At 49.0% G+C, this 27,492-nt stretch overlaps 9 protein-coding genes across 9 annotated transcripts; 5 read left to right on the top strand and 4 right to left on the bottom strand.

The window, feature by feature from the left end:
• Positions 1–1,952: 1,952 nt before the first annotated feature.
• VC83_05860 (uncharacterized protein) lies at positions 1,953–3,227 on the bottom strand. Its single transcript, XM_024469469.1, has 3 exons — positions 2,974–3,227; positions 2,842–2,892; positions 1,953–2,760 (listed from the first exon to the last, which is right to left on the bottom strand). Exons 1-3 carry the CDS (start codon positions 3,009–3,011, stop codon positions 2,190–2,192), a joined length of 660 nt encoding a protein of 219 aa, XP_024322255.1. The 5' UTR covers positions 3,012–3,227; the 3' UTR covers positions 1,953–2,189.
• Positions 3,228–3,416: 189 nt separating this feature from the next.
• On the top strand, positions 3,417–5,955 carry GUA1 (GMP synthase (glutamine-hydrolyzing)). The gene is made up of 7 exons (XM_024469468.1): positions 3,417–3,634; positions 3,711–4,703; positions 4,816–5,022; positions 5,086–5,233; positions 5,294–5,351; positions 5,425–5,501; positions 5,576–5,955. Exons 1-7 carry the CDS (start codon positions 3,549–3,551, stop codon positions 5,636–5,638), a joined length of 1,632 nt encoding a protein of 543 aa, XP_024322391.1. The 5' UTR covers positions 3,417–3,548; the 3' UTR covers positions 5,639–5,955.
• Positions 5,956–5,971: 16 nt separating this feature from the next.
• On the top strand, positions 5,972–14,792 carry VC83_05858 (uncharacterized protein). Its single transcript, XM_024469467.1, has 6 exons — positions 5,972–7,050; positions 7,099–7,261; positions 7,309–11,180; positions 11,229–13,979; positions 14,030–14,089; positions 14,139–14,792. Exons 1-6 carry the CDS (start codon positions 6,402–6,404, stop codon positions 14,240–14,242), a joined length of 7,599 nt encoding a protein of 2,532 aa, XP_024322392.1. The 5' UTR covers positions 5,972–6,401; the 3' UTR covers positions 14,243–14,792.
• Positions 14,777–17,453, bottom strand: VC83_05857 (uncharacterized protein). Its single transcript, XM_024469466.1, has one exon. The coding sequence runs from the start codon at positions 17,369–17,371 to the stop codon at positions 14,801–14,803; it is 2,571 nt and encodes an 856-aa protein (XP_024322519.1). The 5' UTR covers positions 17,372–17,453; the 3' UTR covers positions 14,777–14,800.
• Positions 17,454–17,517: 64 nt separating this feature from the next.
• Positions 17,518–18,255, top strand: VC83_05856 (uncharacterized protein). The gene is made up of 4 exons (XM_024469465.1): positions 17,518–17,647; positions 17,775–17,859; positions 17,944–18,004; positions 18,072–18,255. Exons 1-4 carry the CDS (start codon positions 17,550–17,552, stop codon positions 18,131–18,133), a joined length of 306 nt encoding a protein of 101 aa, XP_024322520.1. The 5' UTR covers positions 17,518–17,549; the 3' UTR covers positions 18,134–18,255.
• A 241-nt stretch (positions 18,256–18,496) lies between these two features.
• Positions 18,497–19,537, bottom strand: VC83_05855 (uncharacterized protein). Its single transcript, XM_024469464.1, has 3 exons — positions 19,424–19,537; positions 19,133–19,371; positions 18,497–19,078 (listed from the first exon to the last, which is right to left on the bottom strand). Exons 1-3 carry the CDS (start codon positions 19,464–19,466, stop codon positions 18,653–18,655), a joined length of 708 nt encoding a protein of 235 aa, XP_024322517.1. The 5' UTR covers positions 19,467–19,537; the 3' UTR covers positions 18,497–18,652.
• A 130-nt stretch (positions 19,538–19,667) lies between these two features.
• VC83_05854 (uncharacterized protein) lies at positions 19,668–21,555 on the top strand. The gene is made up of 3 exons (XM_024469463.1): positions 19,668–20,011; positions 20,070–20,161; positions 20,236–21,555. Exons 1-3 carry the CDS (start codon positions 19,914–19,916, stop codon positions 21,297–21,299), a joined length of 1,254 nt encoding a protein of 417 aa, XP_024322518.1. The 5' UTR covers positions 19,668–19,913; the 3' UTR covers positions 21,300–21,555.
• Positions 21,556–23,340, bottom strand: CDC37 (hsp90 co-chaperone Cdc37; the record flags this gene model as incomplete). The annotated part of the gene is made up of 2 exons (XM_024469462.1): positions 21,556–23,234; positions 23,317–23,340. 2 exons carry the CDS (start codon positions 23,338–23,340, stop codon positions 21,726–21,728), a joined length of 1,533 nt encoding a protein of 510 aa, XP_024322515.1. The 3' UTR covers positions 21,556–21,725.
• Positions 23,341–24,560: 1,220 nt separating this feature from the next.
• On the top strand, positions 24,561–27,291 carry VC83_05852 (uncharacterized protein; the record flags this gene model as incomplete). The annotated part of the gene is made up of 5 exons (XM_024469461.1): positions 24,561–24,716; positions 24,764–25,294; positions 25,345–25,674; positions 25,707–26,730; positions 26,786–27,291. 5 exons carry the CDS (start codon positions 24,561–24,563, stop codon positions 27,289–27,291), a joined length of 2,547 nt encoding a protein of 848 aa, XP_024322516.1.
• Positions 27,292–27,492: the final 201 nt, after the last annotated feature.

Genomic DNA, 27,492 nt, shown 5'->3' with positions numbered 1-27,492 from the left:
TGGACTCCTGGGAACTCACTCGAGTCCTCGGAGTCCTGGACTCTTAGGACTCTTCTCATCATCCTGCGAGTCCGTCACGTGATACTTTCGGAACTACTATTCCCCGCTGCCCCTCCAGGTACCAGGGCCGGTCTCATGCGACCTCCCTCCTTCCTGTCCTGTAGTTGGCCAGCCTTCTTGTTCCGTCGTAACACAGTGCTTTCAAAGCTTGACGTGAGGTTACAGACTCCAACTCCCTCTAGACCCTCTACTGCCAACACCAACCCTTGGGTCTCCCAGACCCCTTCCAACCCAACTGAAGCTCTTTCACAAACAACCCTCGTTCGAAATCGAATTGCCCGTCACCAAGGAAGCTCGCCAACTCCACTCTTCGGGACAGTTATTGATTGGCAAAGGGTACGGAGCGACTAGCACATGAGAACACCCTTCTGTCTGCTGAGGTACGTACCCTTCGAGCAGCCAACGAAGCCCTTAGCAAACGCCGCAGGGCTAAAAAGGCTCGTGTCCGTGAAGGAGGTGCACTTATAGTAGAGGATGCACAGGCAATTATCGCACAGAAGGATGTGGATGAGCAGGTACGACGCGACGTACGTGCGGTTGGGGGTAGTCGCAAGGAGGGGCAACCGTCTAGGCGATGCTGTGGGATCTGTGGAAAAGCTGGTCATAATGCGCGAACTTGTCAAGAAGCTATAGATATGTCTAGTTCATCTGATTCCGCTTAGTTATAGTTAATTTAATATGTTATGGTTGATTTATTGATATTCAAAGTAGAATGCCAATGAAAAGTGTCCGAGGTACTGATATGTCCGACGTACTGATAAACCACGTTATTCAAATAGTCAAATATTACATAAGCATGATTATTCATAAGCATGATTATGATTATGAGTTTTTGATAATCATGAATATTCATAATTATCACATGATGTTATAATCACGTGGCCTAAGTAATTATCTAGTATAGTTGAAAAGGAAACCAAATATATATTAATCTATCTAAATACTACTTAAAGTATTAATTTAGCTATAAATTCCTCCTCTAGATCCTCTTCTTCTTCCTTTATAAAATCCCAACTCTTTAAACAAGCTATTACTCTAAAAATGTTGTTAGAAAGCCTATTTCTAATCTTTGAAATAATAAGGCTACTGTAACGGGTGCCGCCGTTACAGTACATGTGGTATATAAAGCGTGTTACGCGTATTCCGGGCGAGCCGGAATACTGTAGTCTTTTTGGCTCAGTGGGATGTAGCGCGAGCGTAACCGTACATCATTACAACCTATACTAAAAGAGCTCTCTATAGGAGCACTAGTAACAGGGATTTGTAAATAGCGCCTAGCTATAGTAGCTAGAACTAGAAATCGAGATTGATTTATTTTCCAATAGTCTAAAGAATTAATCTATATAATATTAGTAAGTTAATTATTAAAGAGGGTTAATAGCTTACCTTATAATGAGAAATAGGTTCTTGGAAATAGATAGAAGTTTCTGTTTCAAAGTCATCTTCTATAGTTTGAGAATATAATGATCTTTCGAAATCATCTAATAAATTATCTTCCTCATTCTCTTGTTGTAGTTGTTGTAGTTGTTGTAGTTGTTGTAGTTGTTGTAGTTGTTGTAGTTGTTGTAGTTGTTGTAGTTGTTGTAGTTGTTGTAGTTGTTGTAGTTGTTGTAGTTGTTGTAGTTGTTGTTGTGTTAGAGGTAATTTGTTATTAAATTCCTCTCTTAATACTCTATTAACATATTAGTATATAATTTAAAAATATAATATATAAACATACCTTTGATATACTTCTTCTACAGCTTCTATAGCTTTATATTCATATTGTTATGTATAATGTAGCTTACTTAGCCCTATTTTCTTTAAACCAGGGTCTAACCGAGTTCTACGAAATGGACGACGTCGCTTATGCCCTCGACGACTGGGCCGTAAAGGAGAAGTTCGCCTTCCGGACTGAGCATCGAGACGCTGGCCAAGCTTCCTGGATTTGTGCGGAGGAAAGCTGCCCCTGGCTAGGTCACGGCAGCAAGGTCACGGCAGCGAGGTCACGGGAATTGCAGGGGTTACAGAAGGCGGTGCGGTAGATAAATATTTTTTGGGTAGATGTTGGGTATATAAATCTTTTACTCATCTATTTATTCAGACTTTATTCTGCACAGCAGAATCAGCCGCTTCAACGGTGTTTATTTTCAGCGGCATGAAAGCACTTTATCAGCCTTCAGCCACCCATCAACTTCTAATTCAGGCACATTCGCGAGGCAGAAGTCAATTACTGCAGTAGCAGAAGGGGCACCGTCGAATACCCCGATAAACCCCGCACGTGGAACACCCAGGGCACTGCAGAGACGCTTTTCGCTACTCCTTGGAAGGATGACCAAGCGCGTCGGCGGGAGACTGGGGTGGAGTAGAGAGCTTGTTTGAAGAAGCTTGTGGAGATGAGACGTGAGGATCGGAGGGACGGAGGGCCAAGTCGTGACAACTACGGCGAGATGTCGTTGTGGGTTTGCTGGTCCGTCAGAACTGGGTATTGGCACACCGAGTGATGGTGGACAAGCCTTGCGAGATTGAGACTCGAGGTGGCGGGTAATGCTGTTGAGGCCGACGAGGATGTAGGAGCTTAGCTCAGGGGGTGGCACCGAGGCCTCTTGGGCAGGTTTGGCGGCGCCGCCTTTGAGTTTCCGGCGCTTGGCCTTCTTGTTGCGTTTTCCTTTTGAGGGGGTAATGTGAGTGGTGCGGTAGTGGCCGATGGGCGAGAGGAAGCTGAGAGACATTAATATGGTTCATGTGTACTTGAGAGCCTACAACATAAATGAGATGACAGAAGAGAACCCGCACACCTACCCGGTAAGAAGATTCAGGATGGTATCCTGATCAGCCGGACTGAGTTGAGGCCTGAGTAGATGTCAGATACCCAGTTCGAAATCATGATGATTCAATCATCCATGTGACGGTTGGAAGAAAAGATTGCCATACAGTGCAACATCTGAATAAGGGCTATCCAGCTCAAACATCGTCTTTGCTTTTGGAGGCTATTTCACGGGCGGCAGCTTAGCTGCAAGCGTCTGTTGGCAGCGTGTGACCTGGGCTGCTTGATTCAGGGACATTGGGTCCCCGAATACACGGCGTTAATACCGCAGCTCAAGCTCAAGGCTATACAGAACCCAATATCTCCTCTTAACCTACAGAGGTGTTGACGCGCTGCTTATACTGCTTATACTTTGACCAGGACCATAATTTATATTGATTAGATACTCTAGTATATAACTCTAGTACTATAAAAAACATAGCGCAGCCTTGTGCAAACCCTGTCGTCAGTCCCTCGACTTCGGAAAGGCTAACATGGTACAAGTGGGCTGTTTCTGGTATCGCGTCAAGTGCGGGGCCTCACAATCGCTAATCTTTTCTGACGCATAATGAGGGGTTGTGCGATAAGCTAAATTTTTCTTTTCTCAGATACCGTGAGTCTTTTTATTATCGCCGCTCACAACGGCATTGAGGATATCTTGTAGCCATAATTTTAAATTAAAGCTTCTTCTTCATTCCACATCATGTCAAACACAACGGAAGAAGTACCCGAGGTGGTTCCTCACAAGTCCTTCGACACCATCCTAACCTTGGATTTCGGTTCCCAATAGTATGTACGCGTGCCCACCCGGGTTCAATTCCTCGAGTCCTACGTCTTCAATTTGGCGACTAACTTTCCCTACTAGTACTCACTTGATTACCCGCCGCCTGAGAGACCTCCATGTCTACTCTGAGATGCTCCCGTGCACCCAGAAACTGGCCGACCTTGACTGGAAGCCAGCTGGTATCATCCTGTCGGGTGGACCCTCCAGTGTATACGAAGAAGGCGCACCCCATGTCGACCCAACATACTTTGATCTGAACGTCCCGATCCTCGGAATATGCTACGGCCTTCAAGAGATTGCCTACCGCAGCAGCAAGGACAACGTCGTTGCAGGCGTCACAAGAGAGTTCGGCCATGCCGATCTCAAGGCCAGGAAGGTTGATGGCCATGTTGACCGCCTCTTCGATGGACTCGAGAACGAGTTCAAGGTGTGGATGTCTCACGGAGACAAGCTGGCCAAGCTCCCTGAGGGCTTCCACACCATCGCCACTACTCCCAACTCCGAATACGCTGCCATCTGCCACGAGAGCAAGCACATCTACGGCCTCCAGCTGCACCCAGAGGTTACACACACCGAGAACGGCACAAAGATCCTCGAGAACTTCGCTGTTAAGATTTGCGGCGCAAAGCAGAATTGGACAATGGCCAACTTTGTCGACCAAGAAGTCATCCGTATCCGGAAATTCGTTGGAGATGGCCAGGTCCTTGGTGCCGTGAGCGGTGGTGTCGACTCTACGGTTGCGGCTAAGCTTATGCAGCGCGCAATTGGCGACCGCTTCCACGCTGTCCTCGTCAACAACGGCGTTATGCGCCTGAACGAGTGCGAGGAAGTCAAGACGATGCTTTCGGAGCATATGGGAATCAACTTGACTGTGGCGGATGCTTCAAAGGAGTTCCTTGACGGCCTAAAGGGTGTCACCGACCCGGAGAAGAAGCGCAAGTTCATTGGAGGGAAGTTTATCGAAGTCTTCGAGGAGGAGGCCAAGAAGATTGAAGCTGCGGCAGCAAAGACTGACAGGGCTGGACCAGTCGAGTTCTTCTTGCAAGGAACTTTGTATCCTGATGTTATTGAGAGGTTAGTAACCCAACAAGTTTACTTTTCAGCCCTTTATGGGGATTCCAAATCTAGATTTGTCGAGTCCTATGAGGTGATTTCATTGGGATAATTACTAACATTAAATTTATAGCATCTCGTTCAAGGGCCCCAGTGCCACTATTAAAACCCATCACAATCTTGCACTTCCTCAGCGCATGCTCGACGGTCAGGGACTGAAGCTTATTGAGCCTCTGCGAGAGCTCTTCAAGGACGAGGTCCGTGATCTTGGGAGGCAGCTTGGAATCCCCCATGATCTTGTTATGAGGCACCCTTTCCCAGGTCCCGGTCTTGCTATTCGGTAATACCGTCCTTCATGTTACCCCATAGCCTTATTTTCAACCGCTAACCAGAGAATGAACAGTATCCTGGGTGAGGTGACACCTGAGCGTGTAGAGATGGTACGCCAAGCCGACCATATCTTCATTGGTATGATCCGTGAATGGGGTCTGTACGACAAAATCTCCCAAGCATTTGCAGCTTTGGACACTAGCAAGGCCGTTGGCGTGATGGTGAGCACTTGATTTCGTAAATGTGTAGATCACACTTCAGAGGCTAATTCATATTTTCAGGGCGACCAGCGTGCTTACGAGCATCTTATTATCCTACGCGCCGTCGAGACTACAGACTGTAAGTGCTTTCTCGGTCCCATGGAGGATTACAACTCGATCACGTAGGAAATTTTATTCTAACCTTGAGTTAGTCATGACTGCCAAGGCATTCCCATTCAGCCACGAGTTCCTTAACCAGGTCTCAACGAAGATTGTCAACAACGTCAAGGTAAAATACTCCCATTCCCGACTCACGGAGTTGCTCCGTGACTAGATGTATGGACGATATTAACAGTTATTTAGGGAGTATGCCGCGTTATGCTTGATATCACAAGCAAGCCTCCAGCAACCATCGAGCTGGAATAGTTAACCACTTGAACAGCATTAGAGGCGGGTTTGTGAAATGGAGTATGGCTGAAAAATAGATCAAGTAAAAATTTAATGAACCGATGACATTTCAAATCCTTGGATGCTCCGCAGGTGAATTTAAACTGAGTGCGCTCATATATCCAAGGTTATATTTCATTATAGAAGTCAATATTTCATAATTTCCATACTTTCTACGGTAGAAAAATGTGCAAACACTAAAGAATTCGTAGGAAAGCCATGGACAGATGAATAAGGACCGCAGTATATAAAAATAGCTAGAAGAGCCTAAAGTAAATAATAAAAACAAATCAGCCCATACACAAAACGAATTGTAGCTCGTCGAATTTGAGAGTTGATATTTGGGACGTACGAGGTTGTGTTGTGTCGTACTATAACGGTACATCAAGCACTCTAAATTATACGTGGGGTGGCTGTACCTTTGTGGGCTGGATAGCTTGCGATTGATCACCCACCATCCGACACGCTTGTGAGCTCGTCTACCTTATCGACAAGTGCCTGCACCACCTACAGCTATTTCCAGACAGCTAAGGCGGGGCTCTCTATTCACCACCTTCTATCTAATATTCGTTTGCACCACGCCGCCCAAAAGCTTGTTATTACCATCGTTGCCTATCCACAACCCCTCCACATGGCGATTCTACACAGCACGACATCCGAAGCAGGTCTGTGATTTCGAAGTCACTGTGCCTAATCACACAGTACCAGAGCACCTTGCCAATCAGTGCTCTGGTTCGGCCAGATGGACCTCGAAGCGATCGAAGTGTCGCGAGAACGTGCGGTATCGTCCGAGCCGTGTTCAAGTCGACCTAAACCCTTCGACGATTCCGAATACTCCGCAAGAAAGAGGCAGCGTGTCTCGAGCGGATCACGAAGCAGATCAGCGGATACTAGCAAGGCTTCATCGACTTATGTTACGACTCCCAGGGAACACAGCCCATCGATAGAGGCTAGGCTCACTCAACCACGGACGCCCTCTCGAACTCACTCGAATAAAGCCATACCAGAACCTACATCGAGCAAGGTTACAATCAACCTAAGGTCGAACAAAGCAATCGACCTGGCATCGTCTCCTTCCTTCTCCCCCACCACGCCGTCGAAAATGTCGGGCACAGATCAAATCCCACAACTGGACATAGAAGTGGATTCAGATGGAGTTGCTGCCCCTCTAGAGACTATTTCCTCTTCCTCGTCAACGTTGGGAAGCCCAAAGGTGGAACTCATTATGGAGGATGAGGATATCGAATATGGACAGAGCCCACCTGTGGCCGTTATCGACGACGACGACGAACTTCTTTTTGACTGCGACCCCGTCCTGGACTTCCCATACGCATGTGGAAATGAGCCAGTGATGGTAACCGTTCGCAAAATTGCACACTTCTTCGAACATGGTAGGCAGCCTTTCATATATCGTGAGGTAGATGCTGACACGTCCACAGACGCCGTGGATGGCGACGACATGTTCTGCAGATTAAGAGACTGGATGGCTAGCTATCTCCAGCTTACGAAGGACTCCGAAGTCTCTTGGTTTGAGTCCTACGAGAAACACACAGAGTTCTGGAATAAGTTTCCTGACATCGTCACGGCTCTTAGCCGACGAAGGCAAGGTTCTAGGCCTTCCAAAGCCGAACTTAACTAATTTGTTGCAGAAGTTTTTTTGGGAACTTCTTACAGAAGAGTCGCGACAGCCGGCTGGCTCTATCAGAGTTTTTCACGCAATATGCGGAACTTACGGCGCGCTTTGTGGCGATGGATGTTAGAACTCTTGCCAAGTACGAGGAGGAGCTTGACGACCAGACCCCGCAACCTATGCTGGTTTCCAAACCATATCTTTTGGCCTTTGGGTGGCTACTTCAGAAAAGGGACTTCAACATTGGCCAAAACTTGGAACAACACTACCGCTTCGACTGGGGTGAAGAAGTGAGCAGCATGGTGAGGCATTTCATCGATGGCGTCGGCAGTATACCTGCACTCACTCGATTTGTTCGAGGGCACCTGGCGATAATATCCAAATATCCCAAGGGAATCGAAGATTTGACCGAACCATCACGCATCGTTGACCTGGCAATCTCCTCCAGTTTATCATATTACAACAATGCCGGTCCCGCGTACCGGTCCCCAATGGAGAATAGCGAGCTACTTATCAAACAAGGATACCAATTCTTCAAAGTCCTTGCGCCAGCCCTTGATACTATTATCGAGAAGCATGCGACAATGTTGACAGCCGAGGCTGCTCTCGTACACATAATTGGACTCTCTCGGGTTTATCTTGCAGCCTTGAACTTGGAGAACTCTCCCGTCGAAGAATCCATCCGCGATCAATTGCGGTCGCATCCCACCATGCCGCCAAAGTACAATGGCATAGTCATATCTGCCGAGTGGAAGTTTTCCATGCTCAAGAAGATTATTGGGTGTGGCCAGATGCAGTTGCGCGTATGTGGAGTGACGACTATGTGCACAGAACTTCTGAGCCTCTACACGAAGCATAAACGGGAGGATTCATCTCGCCAACCAATCCTCATTCATTTCGCCGAATATATTATGGCGAATAAGCTCGTCGACTACATAGTTGGAACTGGTTCCCACCCCGAGCTCATCAGCGAAAGTGGCAATATTGTCGGTTTCCTCATGGCAACGAAGTCTTACACAAACAAGGAAACAGATACCATTTGGCAAACAGTCACAACAAGTCAAGATCCACGAGTGGTAGAAGCAGTCCTCCGAATGCTCGCCAGTGTGCTCAATCTGCTTGACTATGACAAGTTGCTCTATCTGTGCGACAAAGTAAGCGCTCTACCAATTGAAGCGTTTACGCCGGCCATGAGAGATCATTGCCAAAGAGTAATTGATCTTTTGATTGAGAAAGCTTCTGGGGATGATAAGACCGAATATCTTGATGCACCGCCCTATGAACTCTGCATTCGGCTTATCAGAGAATCATCTATGCCTCGTCCAGATGCACCCCTGGGCCTCCTGGACGTACAGCATTGGGCAACGAACCGGCTCCGCGAACTTGTTCGCCATGGCCCAGAAGCTGGGATCCGGAATAAGATCTACCTAGCTTCTATCCAAGACATAGCAAGCAGAAGCCCAACTGCTTCTGGCAGCATTTGTGCACTCTATGGGCTACTGAGCCAAAATCTCGGAACTGATCTGCGTATTCTTACAGTAGAGCGTGATCTCACAGAGATAATGATCGAGGAAGTTGAATATACCAATCGCCCCCAAGAACCGAACTCGCTATCACCAAATTTCAACAGCCCTGCTCGCCAAGCTCGACGGGACCTCCTCCTTGCAATCATTCTTAATGAACCAAGGTCCATAACGTCCGATCTCGGTGAACGGCTATGGACTGCTTTTGTTGGGCAAGGAGGGCAAAGCCCAGCGGATAGAGAGACAGCATGGCAGATACTGAATAGTGCGGCCGCCAAGGTGTCGTCAAGGAACGTCTTCATTGCGACGTGCTTCGAAAAATACCTGCCAAAACTTGAGCCTCAATGTTACACTATCGGATCCTTGGACTTTACTAGAGAGGCCATCCGGGCATGGTTGCGAGGCGTACAGGGAGACCTGTTGGATGAGGACACAGCATCAGGATCCCATGGGCTTGAGCATCTTTGGAGAATGATTTTGACAGCTCCACCAAATTCGATTGAAGACCCAGCTATCAACATGCTGGTTGAGCTCTATGTGGATAGTCCGATGATTCAATCAATGGCTCGACCGAGGGCCCATGCTGTGCATTTGAGGCTGGTTAATCGTTGTTTGGAGCAAATGTCATATGCCGCCGGAAAGTTGAAGGGTTCCAACAATGTCGCTGCCGGTGACGATGAACCAATGACCATCGTTTCAACAGAGCAGTCCGTTGGCGAAGAAGAACTGATATTCACACGCTCACTGGTCCTTCTTCGTGAGTTTTTACGGGCGTATCAGTTGAAGCCATACTTTGCGGTGCCAAAGCCAAGACCCACAGAGCCCGGGCCTTCCACAGAAGTAAAAGGCAAGACACTGGATTTCAAATATCAAATATTTGATGGCCAGGAGCATGGCCCTGTGAGCGGTTTGGAGGTTGGCAAATCGAATACCGTGGCGGAGCTTTTTGCTATTGTCGAAATAACGACCAAATTCAAGAATTTTAAGCTCTACCATTGGGGCGCGGAGATTTCTGACAATGCGAGTAACCAAGGAGTCACATTGGAGGACCTGCAAATTGGAAAAGGCTTAGTGCTCGTTACCCGGCAGGACGATGAGCAACCACGAGGCGGGAGCCCAAAATCGAGAACGACGAGCCTGGAAGTTGAGGTCATAAACCATTTTGACGCCTTTTGGGACTATCTTGGGATGGAAGAAAGGCTTTCAAAGGAGATCTATCATTTTCTCGTCAAATTTCCGGTCTATCCTAAACTTCTCGCCGCGTTTGAGGATGATACCACGGCCTGGACTGAAATTTTCCCCCTTGGGCAGCCTTTCAAATGCTTATATGCAGTCTATGCCCTGCGCGAAACCCTAGAAGCTCGAATGCGACAGGGAAAGCCCGATAGCCGTATCCTGTCCAGATCACTCGGTCTGATAGTCTCTGCTATTACAAATCAAGAAGTTCTTGATAGTTGTGCAAATGAGGACCTCAGAAGCCTCCTTGCCCAAGCACTTGTCGAATGTCTCATGCGGTTGCTGCGAGAGCCCATTCCAGTCGAGACTGTCACGAACTGTTTGACAACAACTCTCCTGGAGTGTCTTTTGCAGATCTTGGAGTCTGCTCGCTTGAGTAAAGCGTCGGAGAACTCCATTCAAATGGTCTCCAGTGCTTTTGAGGCTATTTTAGAAGCTTCCCTTAATAGCCGGTCTTTCTGGACAAGCTTTATTACAGCACCATTTACTCCCGAACTCATCAGTGAACTTCTCTTGGAAGATCACCGAAGTTCATTGCGGAAGAGTATTATGAAGCAGATGACGAGCAAGTGTACCTTTACACCAAGTTTGTCTGCTCTTTCGACGCTGGATGTCACTACAGCTTTCTGGCCTCTTCTTCGTGACATGATTCCCTCCGCAGTGTCACTTCCCGACCAGTGCGAAGAGGCTCTCTCTGTTGCGCTCCTGGTGTTTCGAAACCTCGCCGAGTCGTCAGTTGGCAGCGTGGATCTGGACGCATGTCTATTTCAGTGGGGCACACTTTTAACCCAACATACGGCACAAGAGACTGTAGGGTCCACAGATGAAATTGATGTTATTGCCCGAGGGCTCTCGAATCTCCTGTACTGGTGTACATCATTTGCCAAAGCTTCTGAGCATCCGATACCTTCGAATCAATTGGGCATACAGCTGTTCAATAAACACTTGTTCCCTCCCCTCTCTGATATGGAAGATGACGATATATTCCCAGAGAATGTACCAGTCTTGAACTCGACAACTCGCAGATATCTCGCGGATGCAATCGTAAATTTAACCAGAGACGATGTTGAACAGTACAAGGAAATAATGAATCAAATGGAGAGTCTCGCGCCGTACGATCCTAACGATGACAGTAAGTGTGCACCTATGGCCCTCTCTGAACCAAGCTCACCAAATACAGTTCCCTATGCATTTGATCTCCAGCATGGTTTTGATAGGTCTAAATATTTGCGCTCGCCGACTGGATACGTTGGCTTGAAGAACCTATCGAACACATGTTACTTGAACTCTCTGTTCACCCAACTTTTCATGAATATCTCTTTCCGAGGCTTCATGCTGAACGTCCCCTTATTAGAGGACCCCTTGTCAGAAGGCAGTTCGAATCAGAAACTGCTCGCTGAGACTCAAAAGCTCTTCGGATTTATGCAAAATAGCTTCAAACGATTCATCGACCCAACCAGCCTTGCACTCTCTATTCGCACATATGATGATACCAACATTGATGTTAATATCCAGATGGATGTGGATGAATTCTACAATCTACTCATAGATCGCTGGGAGAGCCAGATATCATCTCCAGAAGACAAGCTACTATTTCGGTCTTTCTATGGTGGGCAGCTGGTTCACCAAGTGAAATCCAAGGAATGCCCGCATATTTCGGAGAGTCTAGAGCCATTCTCAGCCATACAATGCGACATTAAAGGCAAAAGTTCGCTTCAGGAAAGCCTTCAGGCCTATGTTGATGGCGAAGTCATGGAAGGAGACAACAAGTATAAGTGCTCGACATGTGATAGGGATGTTAATGCGGTAAAAAGGGCCTGCCTACAAGACGTCCCCGACAATCTGATTTTCCATCTCAAGAGATTCGACTTCAACCTGCGTACCATGCAACGGGGCAAGATCAACGACTACTTCAGCTTTCCCCATAAGATCGACATGCGTCCGTATAAAGTGGAGCATCTTATGGATGGGGAAATACCAAGCGATATGTTTGAACTTGTTGGAATACTTGTTCATTCAGGGACTGCGGAGTCTGGCCACTATTACTCGTACATTCGAGAGAGACCATCGCATGGGAAGCATCCAGCATGGGTTGAATTCAATGATGATCATGTCACTTCTTTTGACCCCAACAGTATCGAAGCCAGTTGCTTTGGCGGCCTTGACTACCGTGGTCCCGAGAATGGGTCATTTCAATTTGACAAGAGCTGGAGTGCATATATGCTTTTCTACCAGCGGTCATCTATCGTCGAGGAACACCAACAAGAGCTAATAGCTACCAACCAACGCACATTCCAACTGCCAATACCGCAGCTCTTCAGCAATTACATAACTCGCGAAAATGAAATGCTCCTAAGGAAGTACTGCCTTTACGACGAGTCACATGCGCACTTTGTGCTAAGAATGATGGATAATGATCAACATTTTCGTCACGGACGCTCGCCAGATGACCACAGTCTAAGCAGATTGGCATTATCAACTACCCTGCTTCATCTGGATCAAGTCATCGCGCGAGCGAAAGATCTTCCGGATTTCGGCACGTACATGCTGACATTATGTCACAGACTGAAATCCTGCACTGATTGTTGCGAGGACTTCTTAGATTGGCTGGCACACCACCAAGAAGCATTTAGACAGCTATTGATGCGAAACCCAGATCATATGGTACGGAGCGAAATTGCTTTGGCTGTTGTCGCAGCACTCAACAAAGTGAAAGAAGATGCCACATTTGACTACGGTTTAAGTGGATATGGCAGTGAAGTTGAGGACGATGTTGAAGTTATCGAAAGCCCAAGGCTGTTCGCCAAGGTAGTCGGCATACTACTGAGGTTCTGGGATAGTTTCCACATGAGCATAAAGGCCTGGCCAGAATATTTTGGCCTCCTAATTCGCATTGTGGGACTAGGCACCTTTGAGACAGCCTCCCTTCTTGACGCGGGGTTCCTCCTCAAAGTACTCGAAGTTTTGACTGCAGATTCGGCTCTACCGCCACACCCGCAGTACACGCGTATGCTTGCTATTATCCACAAAAGACCAGTTACGAGACCTGTCTCGTTGGAGAATATCATTGGTTTATTGGAGGTTTTACTCAAATCGTGCGATCTCGCTGCTGGGCGCGTCTCAGAGCGTATAAGTCGACTTGCCTTGGCAGAAGAAGACACACTTCTACCACTCAGTATCCCCGAGTATAATCTTCTTATCCAGCACTGGACAAGAGGCAATATGAACATTTTGACAGAGAAGTTGCTGAACTATAACCAGAATCCACGATCGACACAGGCAGTAATTGGACTTCTGCTGGAACACTTTGACGATAGTTACACTAGCGTCTTCAATGCAATACGCCAGGGTATTCGCAAGGCGCCCAGCACAACGTCGTCAGCACCATTTCTTGCTGCTGCTGTGACATATTGCCGCACTGTAGACTCGCTGGAAGCCATTGAAAAGATGGTTTACCATGTCAGCAACGTCGCTCGCGGGATTGACAACTCTGAGGGTAGAGATTTTCTTCGATTCTTCAAAGAGCTTCTTGAAGTTCCCTCCAAAAACCCAAATATCGACCACGGTGCATTCTTCCGCTTTGCCGTTGACCAAATTCAAGTGTGGGCACCTAGCCTGCTTACTTATTACGACTCAGCAATTCGGCGCGGAACAGAAGACTATCTTCAATCAACACTCTTCCGTCATGGAGCGCAGCTACCTGACGATATTTCAGTTGAGGCTCACGCGAATTCTCAAGTCATCACATCTACCATACGGCTACTTGGTATTGCATGCCTTCGATACCTCCATGAGAAACACGTCAGGCGGAGGGCAGAAGCGGTGAAGGCCAACATCGTGAATATCCTGGCTGTCATTGAATCTTGCAAGCCATACTACGATGACGCGATCGAGAACCCTGACGAAATACCATTCCAAGACTATTATACCAGTGAGTGCATACTTCCAAATGATACCATGACATTGCTAAGCAATATTTAGGCGTGCTTTCGCAGCTGAAGAAGCTGACAGTTGACGAACTGGCTGAAGATGAGGTTTCAGGTTTGTTGGTACCACCTTATAGAATTTGACTTTGGCTAAAAAGAGATAGAATGGGAGAATTCCGAGGACGCATTCAGCTCGTCTGAAGTATTGGATCCCGTATCGGATATTTGTGGCCCCAGCGGAAATGAGATGAATGATACCGATGTTTAGATCTGGGTACGAACTTGGACGACGTAACGAATTCCGCTATTCGCGGATGGCTCTTGGCGCAGTTTTTGAAGGTTTTTACATTAGCGACCGGCGTACAATTACGGATAACGAATGGGGATATGGTGGGCTCGCCGGATTGCAGCAAAAACGGTCATAGAGGCATAACACATGGAAATGGCGCGTCGGCGTATGTATGAGATATCGCGCTACTCTGCAGGCAGCAGAATTGCTTCTAGGTGCGGGGCAGAACGACTTCCAGAAGCATAATTGGTTTCTGATTGTTTGGTTGTTGCTGCTCGTTGGTGGTCGTTTTACCTGATCTTGCGATAAATAGCACGGCATAACAGGCGGAAGACATGCAAGCTACAGTTATTGATACCTTGAAAACCTGCAAACAGGCATTTCACCTGTTGCTAGAGATTTCCCTGAGTGATTGCAATGACCTGTTGCATTGACGTTTGTTTCTGCCATGTGAAATCCACCGCAAATTCTAGTTATGAAGCACATGAACCAGCATATATCAGAATGTATAGTGTAGGATATTAAAAAGGGGTATCATTAAACTGCCTGTCTACCATATCTCCTGCCAACATCTAAATCTACATTTACAGAACTGCCAGCAATGCCTGTCACAGGTCCCCGCGCCCGCGGTGGAGGTTTTGCTTGCTTCCCGCCATTCTCAATCAGAAGGCGTACAGCCTCGACACTCGGGAATAGCGGATTACCCCAGGCTACTTCTGCCCCTTTCACGACTTCCTCAAGGCTCAACGGATTGTAGGAGCGCCACTTGCGATTATGCTGCTGGACAGATTCTTTGCGGCCATACAGGATAACAAGACGCACCCGTACCGCACGGCGGACACTACTTTCTTTGATGTAAACACCACGTTTCTGCAGCTCTTTCACGAAACGGATTCCTTGTGTCATCTGCTCCAAAGCAAGGTTCTTCTGTTCTTCGGCAGTAGTTGCCGCTATGATTCCAGGACTAGAATCCACTGACGTTGCATAGGACATCAGGCCCCAGATGAAGCCCCATTCCACAATTGAGCGCTGCCTAACGTCCGAGAATAATAGGCGAAGAGGATGCAGTGGGTGGCCGGTTGAGAGCTGAGGCTGACGGGCAGGAAGTGTCGGGCTGGTACCTAATATCCGCGTGTGTCCATTATTGTCGGGGCCGTACTGGTCGACGAGCCACAGGCTGAGGCCATGGAGGTCATTCATTCGACCCAACATGCCCAGTCTCCGTGTCACCTCGCGCCATACCGTTATAGGGACGAATCTATTGTACTCCATAATGTTCTTCAGAATTGAGATGGCCAGGCCAATATCCTGTTCCACATATCCGGGTACTGAGTTGTCTGGCCCATGGCCACGGGTTCGGGGACGAAGTATAGCTCGGAGGATAAAGCGTATTGTTGCAATTTCTACTGCGATTCGGTTCATGCGCATGGTTTCCAGCACCTTGACTATTGCAGCTTGGTCCCGCTGTGTTGCATGGTTACGGAGCTGCATGTTGTATTGTTCCATCACCGGATCAATGGCACTGGCAAGTTGCACAGCCAAGATAAGTTGGTGTTGACGCCAATAGCCGGCCTTTGCATAGGCCGTCAACAATTTTTCCTGCAGAACTCGGTCATCGAAAGACAGTGGGTGCTGGTCACTTTCTAATAGGGCTTCCAAAAGGCCTTGCTGGCCTCGCTTTGCGAATGATGTCAGCGCCTTTGAATATGTCGATTGGCCAACACCGATACCGCGCTGTTCCAGCTGGCCTATTCTGCTTGTGATATCTGCAGCTACTGGCTCACGGAGTGCAATCGCCTGCAGTGCAAGTGGTCCAATATATTCGACTTTAAGAGCGTGTGCGGTATTGATGGCGATGTCTAACGTCACCCATTTCGTTGCAAACCAACGGGCAACCCACAGGTCGGCTTGCGATCCCTTTATTACAGAGCCCGGGGCCTCGCCACTCATTATGCTCAGCACGTCCTCTCGAGAGTTGGACTTATCCTCGTCTCCTTCTGTCGTTGTTCCGGGAGCCAAGCTACTACCAGAAACTGTGAGGCCACTTGAGATCCCCTTTGCCGTCTTTGGGTCGAATATAGAAAAATATTGTATTAGCGGCTGAACAACGTCCGCATTGAGAGGTAAATCGCGATGGTGCTGTAGAAACATGTGCCAATCGAAAGCTTTATCAAATTCTTGATTCTGAAGCAAAATAGGGACGATTTTCGAGTATATTGACTGGTATGGATTCCGAATATAAATCTTTTTCAGGGCCTTGTGGTCTCCCTCCTTGGAAATAATGACATTTCGCATCAGACGCTGGAAGGTCGCTGGTCCAGGGCGGTGACGACGCGACAATTTTTCGTGCCAGTGAACGGCCTCCGAGCCACGATGATTTAGAAGCATATGTTGAATAACATAAAAGTAAAGCTTTAACCACCGTGCCCCAGACGTGTCGTACATTTCATTGGCATATTGACATATACTGCTCAATGTTTCGGGTTCTTTAAACCCAAGTTCGACGATAGGCACCCAGATATTGTCCGCCAGGCCGCCTTTGCTCATTGCGGACGGGCCCTGCACAGGTAGATGCAGGCCTGGCGACCTGATATGCTCCCATATATCTCGCACGGCTTCATTGCCAGCCTGATGCAGTCCGCACTCCACATAAGTCCACAGCCGCTCCGTGCTCTCTTGCCCAACCGCATTTCCGGAAGACCTTGCGGTTGAAGTGTTCAATTGACGTTTCTTCAGCTCGTCAACAACGGATTTCAAGTCTAAATCGGACAGTTTTGGTATAGGTTCGGCTTCGTTTATACCCCGCTTGGTAAAAGTATTGTTTTGGACTTCAGGTTGGATACTGGGTAACTGTCCATCCTTCTGGCGAGTACAAGATGTGTACGGCCTCTCTCCTTTCCTATTCGATATTTCCAGTCGGGCATCGCTACTATCCAAGGGCATTACAGATAGTTTATTTAAAGGTTTGGCTTTCGATGTCGAGCTGTAAGTTGAGGTTCGTCGTGGCCTCAGCGATTGACTTTTCATGCACGGCGGGCCATCGACGATGAGCCGCAATAAATCCAGCGACGAAGGCCTTGAAAGAAGCCTTTGAAGCGCTGGGCGCATACTATTTCATAACCGTTAGCCTAGTAGCATGATATAGCATTACAGATGCCATCGCCACTGTGTTTCTCTGGAGCTATCATACTGCTACCCTAGTCACCAAGAATTTATGTATGTATTGGTATGTATGTATTTGATCGCCAAGCAAATCCCGCTTAGTCATCCCAACCTAGGTCCTCCGATGTCCTCGGAACTTCACTACTCATCAGCCCACGCATCGCATTGCAACAACTCAATCTCTCTTCAGCGCTTCAATTCACAACAAGACACAATGGCAGGGTAAGTCAAAAGTTGTGTACACACTATGCGCAAACCTGCAGCCCTCAAGCACCACGTTGGCCTTCCAATGGCTCCGCACCCGGTCCAGAACTATCCGAATAGAATGCTAATCAATCTTTGCCGACAGCTTCGTCAACCGTGAGAATCGCGTCCCTTACTACCAGCGCCTGTTCCAGGAGGGCCAAAAGAATGGTGTCCGCCAATGGAACCAGGTATGATGCTGCCCACGTCTTCCGCCACCCGTTTGCTCGGCAGCAAAGACAAATATTTGAACTTGGAACTAATTCGTCATACAGACCGCAAGAAGCAAGATCCTTCTCTACCCATACTACACCATCCTCTTCGGTGGCTTGGCTGGTAAGCTTTTATCCAATTCCGTGGCGCAGCAATCGAAGATCCGAGCCTTTCCTGACGTACAATATAGGGTCGATGTACATGATGAGCCGCATGGTTCTCGGACACAAGACGTGGTTTGGCAAGAACTAGGAGGTGATGGGCCAATGGGTAGACGGGGACTGGGCATACCACCGATGGCGGCATCTGGACGATTATTGTACTGTACATGAAGATAGAAGACATTGAACAGGTCGCCGCAATCTCATTACATCTCATTTGTATCGAGAAACATGTGCATCCCCATCAGAATGAGCATCCGAGGATATTCCTGTCTTTATGTCCCGTATGCCGATGAACTATCGTTAAGATGGCTATTTGACTGAAATGTAGAGTTCCGCTGTTGGTATTTAGGTGAACCAAATGTCAGGTTGCATTTTATAGTGTTAGATCGATCGAACCAACCACATATTACACAAATGCAACAAGGCACCAGGCTCAAACAGTGACAGTTGTGGGGTAAATATCACACTTTTTGGCAAAGGGAATTAACTATGGTAGTGTGTGACGGTTTATTATTCTCCTAACGCCAGCCAGTTTCAGGGAGTGAGATCTGGCTCCGTCTCAAATACCCTTAACGCAATATAATTTACAAGCCCAAAGACGCAGCACTTAAAGTCCACTTGCACCTGGAGCTTTCTCATCCTTCTTCAAGTTTAGTAGCAGCTCCCTGAACTTCTCCTTTCCAGTTCCGCTGGCGCCTCCCTTGGTACCCTTTCCGCTGAGATCCACAAGCTTCGCAATGCGCTCCCAGCTGGTGCCTCCGGCGCTGGTGTCCTCTCTGTTCGCAAGGAACTCCTCGGCTTCGCGGCGCGTTTGGGCAACAGTCTTCTCCTTCTTTTGGTTGTAGTTATCGTAGAAATCGTCAATGTTCTGCTGCGCGTCCTTGATGGTCTCTGTCTTCTTTTGCTTCGACTTCTCTTCGCGATCTTGTAAAGCAAGGTCCCTGCGCTCGCGCCATTCACGGACAACTTCTGGCTCTGGCTCGTTGTCTTGAGGGTAGTTGCTCGAAGTTATGGCGCCACCAGTGGGACCGAACTGTGATTTGTCAGTATAATTTGTCAAGGCGACAAAGGTTTTTGAGATGCGGACATTATCGGCAGTATTGACGTCAGGATAGTTGTTCTGGAACTCAGTCACCTCCTCTCCACCGTTGTTGCCTCCACCAAGCAGATCGTCTTCGTCATCATCATCTACGAAAGCGGCCTTGTCGTTCTTCGAGGCGAATTGAGTGGCATCTTCTCCTAGAACTGCCCTCTCACGGGAGAGGAAGTCGTCGCCGGCTGGGGAGCTGACATCGAAGTTGGCCTCTCCTTTGCGCTCGGTTTGGGCTACTGTGTTGTCAGATAAGCCAGAATGAGATCACCTTAAGAAAGTGCTTACCTCCGGAGTCAAACTCCTCGAGGGAAGGAAATCTATCCGCCATATTGTATTTATTGTTATGACAGGATTGAGGATGGTTTGTTGATCGTTAATTATAGGGTCAGATGCGACGCTTGGTCTCCAGGACCATGAAGTTGGGACCTGGAGGTCGACCCCACGGAACTACCCGGGACGCCCTCACCTAAAGCCCCACAGCGCTGCAGCTACAGTATCAGCTTTAGCTATCACCACGTATATGCGACAACTCTCATATGCAACTCCTCATGCCTACATGTAGTGGAACATCTCCCTTATATTGCCTTCTCTACAAGTCCTCTCTTTGAAGAGCACCATAACAATATTGCTTGATTGCTGAGATAATTGCCATAACTACTACAAACATCGCCGTTCGACGCAAAGCTTTGTAGTCGGAATCAACAAACCAAGAAACCCATCGCGGATCTATATATTGCGAAATTTAATCAACTTGTATCTGCCAAAGCTGCGAATCATGGCCTACACTGATGATGCCGTCCTTGCGAAGCTTTCTGCTCTCAATGAGACTCAAGAAAGCATTGTCACTGTCGCCCAATGGGTGATGTTCCACAGGTACGAAACGCAATGAATCCCTCAGCGGCAGTATGCAGTTGCTAACCCTCGCAAACAGGAGGCATGCAGATAGGACGGGCCAGCTCTGGCTCCAACGCCTTAAGGACTCCAATAGCAATAAGAGGTTGAACTTGGTTTACCTCGCCAATGGTATGTTGTATCCCCCAGCAATCATCATGTTGAAATCGCCGAGATCGTAGGGACCGTGCTAACTATTCACACAGAGGTGGCACAACAATCGAAAGCCCGCAAGAAGGACGACTTCCTGATTGCATTCTCGCCGGTCATCGCAGAAGCAACAGCAACTGCCTACAAAGGAGCCACGAACGACGTCCAACAAAAACTGAGGCGCGTCGTCGAAGTCTGGAGGCAGCGACAGATATTTGAGACACCAATACAAGACTCCATAGAGTCTCGTATTGATGAACTTGATAAAAACAAGTCGTCTGGCAAACGAGGCTTTGGCGATGGCGGTATATTCTCCAAAGGTGGCGCCTCCGTCCCAACGGAGCTCGTTCCCCTCGTCGCTCCGCAACAAGCCCTCACGAAGCTTGCAGCTCCTATGAAAACCGCCGTCAATGCTGCTACCATCGACTACGAAAAGCTCACCGACCCAACTTCTGTTCCTCCCTCTGCTCCGGTCCACGCTGCACGCCTAAACGGTCTCCTCAAGACCCTCGCCAACGCAGAGGGGGCTGTGGCCGAAAGCATTAAAGCGCGCACCCTCCTCATCGATGGCCTCGAGAAAATCCTCAATACGAACCGCAGCGTCCTCTCGAAGGAGCAGGAGCAGCTCGCCGACCTCTCAGCTCAGCGCACAGAAATCGATTCCAGGAAGCGCGAAGTTGAAGATGTCATAATGAAGGGCTTCGGTACAGGCAGCAACCCTGCTACGCCCACTGATGTAACTCCTGGGCAATCACACACACCAACCACGCCAGCCCCAGAAGTTGACAGGCCCGAAGTGGAAGCTTTGACCCCCCCTCCCGGCGAGCCATCGAGCCCACCTCCTGCCCCTGAGGCACAAGCCGACGTAAGCCAGCCATCAGTGGAAACAGCCACCCAATCATTTTCCTCGGCTCCCGGCTCGGACCTTCTAGCTAGCCTCTCCGCCGGCCCCTACGGCCAGCTCTCGGCAACTAATGGGCACGAAAACGGTGAGAGCGCGAATAAGAGGCGAAAAATGAATCTGGCTTATGATTTCCCTGAAATGGGCGGTGATGACATGGACGGGATTGATGATGATGTGGCGGAGATTCTGAGGAAGGATTCGACGGGTCCATATTAGATGCCAATGTCTGGGGCAAAGGCCGGCCGAAATAGACAGTATGGGCGTCCTGATGTTCAATGAAATGGTTTGAGCCATTTGGAAGTGTGATCAATATTATTTTCGGCGGAATAGTATGAGGCTTGCAGGCGGTGCAACTAGATGGAGAAGAGGCCGCTGGCTATTTGTAAAGTTTGTGTATGATATAAGCTGCTTGGGCAGATAGGAACAGAACAAGTCAACTTAACTTTTAATGTTGCAACTATCGTGACAGCATCCGTAGATAATTTAAACGAGCTGCTCCAACGAATCTCTTTGCGACTTACAAGACGAGTAGTGGTAAATAATATAGGTATGTAAATACATTATTTTAAGGTACTAGATGCGTTCTTGAGAGCGAGTGACTACTCGTCGTCATCCCACGCAACAATCCCTGGTTCATTCTATTCACTCCGGGTCCCCAGCATACTTGTCCAACTTTTCCCTCTCCTCTTTCGACTCCTTCTCCTCCTCCTCCAGCCTCTTCAACTCGGCCTGCCCCTCCGCCGTCGTGGTATCAATAATCTGCTCCCCCAAACTCAACATCCCCCCCTCACTCAGCTGCCCCACCACCTCCTCAGCTTCATCCACACTCATCTTCCCCAGCACCTTATTGACCTCATCGAGACTCGCGCTCTCCAGCGCACGCTGCAGTCCAGGTGGGAAGGCCTCAAAGATCTCGCGGCTCCTCCGCTCCTCCTCGTCCGCTGACTCAAGCAGCTCCTTCGGCGGTACGAAGATCTTGATCTCGGTCCCAGGCTCCACAGCATGCAGCTGGATCTGCTCCACTCCTCCAGCCTCCTCTTCCTTCTCGCGCTCCTTTAGGATCTCCTTCGCGCGCTTGTGGATGCGCAGGTACGTATCCTTTACGTCGTCCGTGAAGACCTTCTGTGCTTGGTGCCCGGGCGTCGTGATGCGCTTGAAGAACAAGCCGACACCGTCGCATCCGAGCGTCCTGCAATATTGCAAGAGTAGCGCCTGGTGGACACACTGTTGCGCCACGCTGGATTTGCCGGCAAGCTCGGCGTCGAACGCCATGATTAGGAGGCCATCGGTCTCGCGCTCGGCAATCACCTCTGGATGTTCGCCAATGAAGTTGACGCAGGCGCGGTAGTCACCCATCTTGATTCTTGCGAATTTCTTGCCTATTTCAGTGGCGTGGTGATCTTCATCGTCGGAGGAGTCACCTGGCGCTGCTGTTATAGGCTCGTCGACGTCGGCGTCTGCGCCGGAATCTCGGTTGGTTGTCTTGTCAAGGGCTTGTGGGTTCAGGACTTCAACTGCCTTGCCTTTTGGTTTCGCAGCAGAGGGCTTTGCTGTTGAGGGGGGTGGAGGAGGGTTGGATTTGTTAACGGAAGAGGAGTCGAAGCCAGTGTGTATGCTTTCGCTGGTAATTTTGTTTCTATCGGTGAGCTCGAGCTCCGTGAGTTTCTCATTGAGTTGGCGCTGCAGGTCGTCCACTTTTGCTTTGTGCTGCTTCACTTCCTCTAGGTACGCGAGTAGCTTCTCGGAGTCGGTCACTTTCTTTTCGGCGACTGTGGCTTTAACCTGGTCGATGAGGGTGGCGATCATCTTGGAGTATGAAGGCAGCTCCTTCTCATCCGTATGGACACCCTGTGGTCTTGCGGGAGGCTGATCATAGTCTGGATCTGCTGATTCCATAAGAGATTGGAATATAATTTCATCGGCACTGCGAGATTCGGCCTCAGACTTGTGGGATTCTAAAGCCTTGAGGAGCCCCTCAATGCGTTTGAGGAAACCGTCATTGATGATGCGCTCATATTTAAATGTGGCGATTTGGAGCTTGCGGTGATCACGTTCTTGGTGGATTTGATTCTGCTTCGCACGGATAAAGGAGCGTTTGTCCACGTTTGGGTGAACTTCGATGTCCGAGTCGTCACTCAGCTCGAGGGCATCCTGAGGTGGTCAGCTTTGGCCAACGCGGGGTTGGTGGGGTAGAGAATAGAGCTTCGGATTTAGATAGGAGTTAGGTACATACCCATTTACTATAATCCAAAGGCATCTTGAAGTATTCAAGGTCTTCAGAGTAGTTTTAGTAAAACCTTTGAAGGTGTTTATGTGTGTTGGAGCATATAACACGCCCAGTAATTTGTATGGCAATGTTGTCGAACCTTCCATGAGATACGGACGTCTACGGGTAGTTTGCTCTGTTTGTTGAGGTGTTATCACGTGATACAACCATTGACACTGCAAAACTGACCAAGGGCAGAAGGAGAGCCAAGCGACCTCTCCTTTCCTCAACCAAAGGAACAGGATTGTGTATAATTAGGCAGCCCTACACTCAGCGGCAAGGACTGGGCACTACTGGATGACAGCCCGGTTATATTTCAATAAAGCTTTCTTTTGCCTCTTTACTCATACTTTTGATCGTATATGGGTGGTGCTTGAACTTTGCAGTTCCCCGCGTCTCGACGTACGTCTGTTCGGTCTGTCTTTGGATCTACAAACGTGTTACTCTCTACGTCTTTAGGGTACAGTTTAAATAGAGAGCCTTCGATCAGAGTGCGCTGATCTTAAGTGATCTCTGACCTCTCCATGTGGTGCGAGACGGGAAGACGCCCAGGAGCTTGTTCTAATCGTTAGTATGGAAGGTACCTGCATTTAATAACCTCATTATTGGCTAATTTCCGTATCCGGACCCGAGCCCAGCCACCATATGCATGTTGGAGGCTTGTGAGTGGCAGCGATAATTCCCAATATACGTTCGGTCCACGCCATATCCTTGCAGGATATCCAACACCAGTCTGAGTCGAGGCTATATGACAATTCGTCGTATATGTCTATTCTAGACCGATCTGTAAGCCAATCCGGCTTACAGATGGACCCTGCCTCATGCACATTCGCGGCGTAGCAAGCCTCAAAATCCACACTACCCGTTTTTCTTTACCTGTTCCCCATCCCACGCGGTCCCAGGTACGAGAGAAAAGAGAGCGCATGGTCTTGGTGTGTACCATGGGGGCCAATGATTGAAGATACGGCGGACATACTCCGTCCTGAAGGATTCATGCCCATGCAGAACGACGATAGGCACAAATGCCCCAGTCCATATTCATGATCCGGGGCTGAAGAGTGAGTTCTCTCATATAGTGTGCCTGCCCCTTCTCTCTCAAAGCTTGACTTCAACGCCCATCACTCTTTTTGGGATCTGCTTGTCAACTCTCCTTTATCGATTCATCGATACCACAGTCGTTACGCTTCTTGTTTTGAAATTTGATTTATATTATGGCTCCTTCATCAGTCTTTGTGAAGGCCGGCGCCGTCGCCATGGCTGCATTCACATCATCGGCCGCAGCGGCAGCTGTCGCTGTACCAACCAAGTACAAGGTTGCAGATGTATACCAGGGACAGACTTTCTTTGATCACTTCAACTTCAATGCCGTATGTATTGTTGGTGCCGTGTATCCTGCAATGCTGAAAATTGATAGGATGTTGACCCGACCCATGGATTCGTCGACTTCAAGACGCAGGCTGTTGCCAAGAGCCAAGGGTTGATCAGTGTCAACATACTTGGACAAGCATACCTGGGAGTTGACTCGACGACTATTCTTACGGACCTGAACAAGCGCGGCAGGGCTAGTGTTCGTGTGGAAAGCAAGAAGCTCTATAATGGAGGCCTCTTCATCGCCGATATTGCCCACATGCCCTCATCCGTCTGTGGTGTGTGGCCGGCATTCTGGACTTCCGGACAGCAAAACTGGCCAAATGATGGTGAGATTGATATCATCGAGAATATCAGCGAGGCCCAGCAGAATGCCGTCACCCTGCACACAGGGACCCAGGACTGCACCCTTTCCAAGGCTGCTCAGGGAGGGAGCTTGGTTACTTCGCACTGCTCCAACTACTACGCAGACCATGTGACGCAGTGGGAGAACCAAGGTTGCTCTGTTGATAGTACCAACTCCGCCAACAACTATGGCGACAGCTTCAACTCCGTTTTAGGTGGGATCTACGCGCTGGTAAGTACAGACAGGCATCGGTTCCCGATTCCTACTGACAGTTATTATAGGAATGGACCGGAACGACTATCAAGATCTGGAACTTCCCTCACCTCAGTGCCGATGGTATCAACGCATTGAGCGCAAACCCAGACCCGACCAAATGGCGCAAGGCGACTCTCACCACCGTCGGAGGCTCTTGCGATGTTAAGAACCTGTTCAAGAACCACAACCTGATCATCGACACGACCTTCTGTGGTGATTATGCTGGCCAGGATGTCTTCTGGCAAGCGACTACGTGCTACAAGTCCAACAAAACCAAATACGCCAGCTGTGCATCCTACGTGGCCTCAAACCCGAGCAAATATAAGAACGCATATTGGCTTATCAATAGCATCAAGGTTTACCAAGTCGGCCCAGAATCGGTTCCTAGCAGCACACAGGCTTCAACCTCGACCACGGCTTCAACTTCGACTTCGACCGACGCTCCAACTTCGACCGATGCTTCAACTTCGACCAAGGCTTCAACCTCGACCACGGCTTCAACTTCGACTTCGACCGACGCTTCAACTTCGACCATGGCTTCAACCTCGACCAAGGCTTCAACTTTGACTTCGACCGACGCTCCAACTTCGACCGACGCTCCAACTCCGACCGATGCTTCAACTTCGATCATGGCTTCAACCTCGACCAAGGCTTCAACTTCGACTTCGACCGACGCTCCAACTTCGACCGATGCTTCAACTTCGACCAAGGCTTGTTCTTCGGCTTCGACCGCGACCGACGCTCCAACTTCGACCGATGCTTCAACTTCGACCAAGGCTTCAACCTCGACCACGGCTTCAACTTCGACTTCGACCGACGCTCCAACTTCGACCGACGCTTTAACTTCGACCAAGGCTTCAACCTCGACCAAGGCTTGTTCTTCAACTTCGACTTCGACCGACGCTCCAACTTCGACCATGGCTTCAACCTCGACCAAGGCTTGTTCTTCGGCTTCGACCGCGACCGACGCTCCAACTTCGACCGACGCTTCAACTTCGACCATGGCTTCAACCTCGACCAAGGCTTCAACTTCGACTTCGACCGACGCTCCAACTTCGATCATGGCTTCAACCTCGACCAAGGCTTCAACTTCGACTTCGACCGACGCTCCAACTTCGACCGATGCTTCAACTTCGACCAAGGCTTCAACCTCGACCAAGGCTTATTCTTCGGCTTCGACCGCGACCGACGCTCCAACTTCGACCATGGCTTCAACCTCAACTTCGACCGACGCTCCAACTTCGACCAAGGCTTCAACTTCGACCGAAGCCGCCACCTCGAACACCGGCGATGTTATCCCCACACCTCCTGTCAGCACTCTGTCGCCGAATACATACAGCAACTCTTCCATGACCGCCCCAACCTCGTATCCTACTCTCACTTCCACCGTCGTCACTACCTCTGTGTATACCGTCACTAGTTGCGCGCCAACTGTGACAAACTGCCCGCTTGGCCACGTCACGACAGAGGTAATCACAAGCTTGACGACGCGGTGTCCTGGCAACCCAACCTACACGCCTGTCCCTACCACTACCCCTGAGTCTGATGAATACACCACCTCGACTGTGTATGCCACCAACGTCGTGACGGTTACCAAGTGCCCCCAAACTGTCACCGACTGCCCCGCTTCATCCACCGTTGTTGTGACCTCCGTATACCCAGTTTCGACCACCGTCTGCCCCGTTGGTTCCCTACCAACCTACTCCGGTCTTCCTTCTGTGATTCCCCCATACGGAAATGGCAACGGGACCGGGACCGCTGGCCCTACCGGACCCGCTGGTACAGGAGGACCTGCAAACCCAACCAAGTCATCCGCCCCTGTGCAACCTACCAAGCCAGTTACTCCAGTGCAGCCTACGAAGCCAGTTACTCCAGTTCAGCCTACCGGCCCGGCTTTCGGTAGCTCTGCAGACAGGATTGGAGCTAGCGTGAGCCTGTTGATGGGTGTTGCTGCTGTTGCCCTGCTTTTGTAGGAGCCGCAGATTGTTGATATCTTGAGATAAGTTTTAGATATATGTTAGATGGGATCTAGGTTTTTGGAAACCTACGTTGAGGAATAATGATTGGAGATTTTTTGTGATTTGATGGGTGAATGGAGTGGGAGGAGCGGGCCAGATCATGATTTTTGTTAAATTATAATTCGTCCCGATTTAACGATTGGATAGTTTACATTC

The sequence above is a fragment of the Pseudogymnoascus destructans genome (assembly GCF_001641265.1).
Source record: "Pseudogymnoascus destructans isolate 20631-21 unplaced genomic scaffold scaffold_16, whole genome shotgun sequence".
NCBI lineage: Eukaryota > Fungi > Ascomycota > Leotiomycetes > Thelebolales > Thelebolaceae > Pseudogymnoascus > Pseudogymnoascus destructans.
This window is presented reverse-complemented; position numbering and strand designations above follow the sequence as displayed.

What these genes read in the sequence shown, in the direction of transcription:
- VC83_05860 (XM_024469469.1), bottom strand. Translation starts at nt 3,011, where the DNA reads ATGTTTGAGCTGGATAGCCCTTATTCAGATGTTGCACT. An exon ending in CCTTATTCAGATGTTGCACT is followed by an intron (nt 2,893 to 2,973) that starts GTATGGCAATCT and finishes ACATCTACTCAG; the next exon opens with GCCTCAACTCAGTCCGGCTG. An exon ending in ATCCTGAATCTTCTTACCGG is followed by an intron (nt 2,761 to 2,841) that starts GTAGGTGTGCGG and finishes AATGTCTCTCAG; the next exon opens with CTTCCTCTCGCCCATCGGCC.
- GUA1 (XM_024469468.1), top strand. Translation starts at nt 3,549, where the DNA reads ATGTCAAACACAACGGAAGAAGTACCCGAGGTGGTTCCTCACAAGTCC. An exon ending in GGTCCCGGTCTTGCTATTCG is followed by an intron (nt 5,023 to 5,085) that starts GTAATACCGTCC and finishes GAGAATGAACAG; the next exon opens with TATCCTGGGTGAGGTGACAC. An exon ending in AGATTGTCAACAACGTCAAG is followed by an intron (nt 5,502 to 5,575) that starts GTAAAATACTCC and finishes ACAGTTATTTAG; the next exon opens with GGAGTATGCCGCGTTATGCT.
- VC83_05858 (XM_024469467.1), top strand. Translation starts at nt 6,402, where the DNA reads ATGGACCTCGAAGCGATCGAAGTGTCGCGAGAACGTGCGGTATCGTCC. An exon ending in ACGGCTCTTAGCCGACGAAG is followed by an intron (nt 7,262 to 7,308) that starts GCAAGGTTCTAG and finishes AATTTGTTGCAG; the next exon opens with AAGTTTTTTTGGGAACTTCT. An exon ending in GGCTGAAGATGAGGTTTCAG is followed by an intron (nt 14,090 to 14,138) that starts GTTTGTTGGTAC and finishes AAAAAGAGATAG; the next exon opens with AATGGGAGAATTCCGAGGAC.
- VC83_05857 (XM_024469466.1), bottom strand. Translation starts at nt 17,371, where the DNA reads ATGCGCCCAGCGCTTCAAAGGCTTCTTTCAAGGCCTTCGTCGCTGGAT.
- VC83_05856 (XM_024469465.1), top strand. Translation starts at nt 17,550, where the DNA reads ATGTCCTCGGAACTTCACTACTCATCAGCCCACGCATCGCATTGCAAC. An exon ending in GTGTCCGCCAATGGAACCAG is followed by an intron (nt 17,860 to 17,943) that starts GTATGATGCTGC and finishes TTCGTCATACAG; the next exon opens with ACCGCAAGAAGCAAGATCCT. An exon ending in CCTCTTCGGTGGCTTGGCTG is followed by an intron (nt 18,005 to 18,071) that starts GTAAGCTTTTAT and finishes CGTACAATATAG; the next exon opens with GGTCGATGTACATGATGAGC.
- VC83_05855 (XM_024469464.1), bottom strand. Translation starts at nt 19,466, where the DNA reads ATGGCGGATAGATTTCCTTCCCTCGAGGAGTTTGACTCCGGAG. An exon ending in CGAGGAGTTTGACTCCGGAG is followed by an intron (nt 19,372 to 19,423) that starts GTAAGCACTTTC and finishes ACAACACAGTAG; the next exon opens with CCCAAACCGAGCGCAAAGGA. An exon ending in ACGTCAATACTGCCGATAAT is followed by an intron (nt 19,079 to 19,132) that starts GTCCGCATCTCA and finishes GACAAATCACAG; the next exon opens with TTCGGTCCCACTGGTGGCGC.
- VC83_05854 (XM_024469463.1), top strand. Translation starts at nt 19,914, where the DNA reads ATGGCCTACACTGATGATGCCGTCCTTGCGAAGCTTTCTGCTCTCAAT. An exon ending in CAATGGGTGATGTTCCACAG is followed by an intron (nt 20,012 to 20,069) that starts GTACGAAACGCA and finishes CCTCGCAAACAG; the next exon opens with GAGGCATGCAGATAGGACGG. An exon ending in CTTGGTTTACCTCGCCAATG is followed by an intron (nt 20,162 to 20,235) that starts GTATGTTGTATC and finishes CTATTCACACAG; the next exon opens with AGGTGGCACAACAATCGAAA.